We start from the raw sequence: 1,460 nt of genomic DNA on the forward strand, positions 1-1,460 counted from the left end.
AATAGCCGGGATGCCACCTTTAATTTGGATGGGTTTGCGTATTTACAATTAGTTTACCAATCACGCTGAGCACCAATCAATTCCCGCCAATGTTTCATACGTAAATAACTTGGCGCAACATCATCAATGACATTGTATAACACATCTTGGTAAAACGTGGCATGGTTGAAATCTAAATGTCCATAGATGTAGTTATGTTTACCTAGCAAACGGGCCCAGGCAGTCTTCCCAATCCAGCTTGGTCCTTCGATGATAAGGCTTGTTGGCCACAAACATTCCTGTCTATGAATTATTATATTTCCGTCCGGCCATGTAGCGCCATTAATCTAGAAATTATGCTCAAGCCATGCCTGCATACTCGGAGTAATCTCGAACAAAGAATAATCTTAATATGACTTGTAAGGATCCAACGGTTTAAGAAAAATATGTTCGTAGTTAGGTTTAAGATTATGGTATTGTAAAGTGAATGCCCTAGGATCCTTTTCGAGAATAATCTGTAAAGCAGCCTCTGTGGATCCGGAGTTTAGTGCATCGGCATAGACTGTTAACAAGTCATGTCTTCCATCTCTAGACGATCTTCCAGCAACCTGGAATTGACCCCAGTCGACGTAGTCACCTCCTTTCTCTATATACGCCTTCACATCGGAGCTGGACTTGGCGCACTGTATATTCGGATGAAATACCAAAGAAGAACTACATGAACGAAGATCAAACAATCTGGGATTTGTTACCTGTGCTCGGCCCTCCAGTTGTACTAAAATGTGTAAATGCGGACTCCCATCCTCATGTAGTTCTCTGGCAACCCTAATGAACTTCTTGTTGCTCGGAAGAGATACGGCCAACAGTTGTTCTAGAGCTCTTTCCTTGGTCAAAGGACAATGAGGATAGGTCAAGAAAATATTCTTGGCATTTAAACGAAACCTTCTTGCTTGTGGTGGCATTTCTGCAATTAGATGGATTACACACCTGTGAATAATACAAAGCAAAAAGCCATTTTTGTGGTGTAAAGGTGTACATTATATAGAGGAAGCCCTTATCGACACAATAACAAAACCCATTATATGACTATTTGAATTTACTAAATACATACGTACACAGAATTTTCTTAATTTAAATATTATAAGATGACAGAAAAAGAATTGAATCACGGTTTTCATTTACAATATGAGTTGATTTAAATAAATTATTTAAAAAATACATAAAAAAATGACAGTCACAGTCCAGTGAACTAGAAAGAACATCTGTGAATAAATATCTAATCTGTATATATTTAGAAAAAATAGAAAAAATTAAAAAAATTGCTCTCTTTTCTTACAATATTATTAATTTCACTGCTGATTTTACAAAATACTTTTTTTTATTTTAAAATTTTGAAAATAGCATGAGGGAAAATTTGGAGCTAGTAAACGTTAAAAAAGAAGTGTTTTATATAAACATTGAAATAAATACTTTATAAACAC

The 1,460-nt window shown here is 35.7% G+C and overlaps 1 protein-coding gene across 1 annotated transcript; it reads right to left on the reverse strand.

Annotated features, from left to right (window-relative positions):
- Positions 1-386: 386 nt before the first annotated feature.
- Positions 387-941, reverse strand: LOC120279476. The gene has a single exon (XM_039286414.1). The coding sequence runs from the start codon at positions 939-941 to the stop codon at positions 387-389; it is 555 nt and encodes a 184-aa protein (XP_039142348.1).
- Between the last annotated feature and the right edge of the window lie 519 nt (positions 942-1,460).

This window comes from Dioscorea cayenensis, chromosome 2, assembly GCF_009730915.1.
Source record: "Dioscorea cayenensis subsp. rotundata cultivar TDr96_F1 chromosome 2, TDr96_F1_v2_PseudoChromosome.rev07_lg8_w22 25.fasta, whole genome shotgun sequence".
In the NCBI taxonomy this organism is placed as follows: Eukaryota; Viridiplantae; Streptophyta; class Magnoliopsida; order Dioscoreales; family Dioscoreaceae; genus Dioscorea; species Dioscorea cayenensis.